The 1,599-nt window shown below is 39.3% G+C and overlaps 1 protein-coding gene and 1 pseudogene across 2 annotated transcripts in view; both read left to right on the forward strand.

Moving 5' to 3' along the window:
• Positions 1–1,584, forward strand: part of LOC111647385 (uncharacterized) — a 16,627-nt gene extending 15,043 nt beyond the window's left edge. The window contains exon 6 of the mRNA XM_087171369.1: positions 938–1,584. Within this exon, the coding sequence (XP_087027495.1) occupies positions 938–1,317 (380 nt within the window). The 3' untranslated portion in view covers positions 1,318–1,584. The remainder of the gene's footprint in view (positions 1–937) is intronic.
• LOC147817217 (NACHT, LRR and PYD domains-containing protein 12-like) overlaps positions 1–1,599 on the forward strand; it is a 103,706-nt pseudogene that overhangs the window by 89,402 nt on the left and 12,705 nt on the right. The gene's annotated exons all lie outside the window — the stretch shown is intronic.

Genomic DNA, 1,599 nt, shown 5'->3' on the forward strand with positions numbered 1-1,599 from the left:
GTGTTAGCTGTAAGCTAGCGAGCAACAGACTCACCAAGAGTGTTTCTGTGTAGAGTTCTGATCTGTGAACTCGGCACATATTTCCCTTCACTCTCGTCTTTGTACATCAATGAAAGTGATTCATAATAATAGAGATACACACAAAGATTTTACTCCAGTGAATTTGTGTCTAATAACATGTTTCTAGTCAGTCAATCTTTTGCTGTGTCCAATTAAACCAGTTTGGTCTGTTATATTTTGATTTTAACACCATGTACAATTATGTACGTAATTAACAGCTCCCCTCCAAAACAAAACTTTCCAACCAGCAGAGACACAAAAATCCCAACCTGAAGGGGAGCAGAGCTGAAGGAACCTCTGTAGAACATATTTACAGGAACTTACCCTGGATTTACCCAAACTGAAGACAATGTGGTCAAATCTCAGACGAGGACAGGACAGTAATAAGAATACATGAATATCTGTTGGTAAGGTGGTGTTCTTTGTTTCTGCCACTAGATGGAGACAGAACATCACTGATGAATAAAGAAGCTGCAGCCACAACAGATTTCTATTAAAAACAAACCTGAGTGAAAACAATTTAATTGATCGACAGAAAATAATGTAATTTGATCACTGAATATTTGATTTAAGACTCTGACTCTGGAAAACTGACTTTTTTCTATTTTTATTACATTTATTTACAATAATTTTAATTAAACCAATATTTGACCATATTAATAGTAATAATTACTAATAAAATGGGCAAAATAAACAGCAGATTAATTGAAATGACAGTGAAGGTAACGGTGAGTCAGTTGGAGCGTGCTGCTGCTCTGTGGCTGTAGTTTAGCTTGGCCTCATTTTCAGTCTGGTCCTGTTCTTGTAATTTCTATGAGCTCTCTGTTTTAAGTGTCCTAGTTATTGAACACAAGTACTTTTCTTGTTCATCTTCCAGGTCGTGGTCCATCAGGGACTCCGGGTGTCCCAACATGGTCTATGAGTGTCCTAGCATGGACTCTGGGTGTCCTAGCATGGACTTCGAAGGTCCCGTTATGGACTCTGAATGTCCCAGCCGAAAAGAAGCTGATGTCTGTCCGAACACAGTTTATCAACAGGGTGTCTGAACCTGTTCTACGTACGCTGCTGGATAAACTCCTGGAGCGTGGGGTGATAACTGATGATGAAATGGATTCTGCTGGAGCACTGAGCAGGGCAGACAAAGCTCGAATGGTGATCGACACGGTACGAAAAAAAGGATCAGAAGCCAGTGCAGCTCTGATCGCTGCTCTCCGTGAGGTAGATTCATGCCTGTCAACCGAGCTGAACTTAATGTGAAGCAGGAACACTGTGTATCAGGGTGTCATCTTTAATCCTGGAGTTTCTCTTTTAAACTGTTTCTCTGTTATTTAAGAACATTTGATATAAAACCTTAAAACTCCCAAACATCAACAAACAACACAGGTTTGATTTTGAGGTGAAATGAAAATCTATCCTGCTGTGGCTCATCAAGATTTGTACATTGACACAAATGTGGACGTGCTCTTACTGAATATTTGTTACTGAAGCTTTCAGGTCAATAAATACACTTTTTTAAATCTCAAATCTTCTGTGTTGTCC

The sequence above is a fragment of the Seriola lalandi genome, unplaced genomic scaffold, assembly GCF_002814215.2.
Source record: "Seriola lalandi dorsalis isolate HSWRI2012SDOR001 ecotype SW California unplaced genomic scaffold, Sedor1 jcf7180002054987, whole genome shotgun sequence".
Classification (NCBI taxonomy): Eukaryota; Metazoa; Chordata; class Actinopteri; order Carangiformes; family Carangidae; genus Seriola; species Seriola lalandi.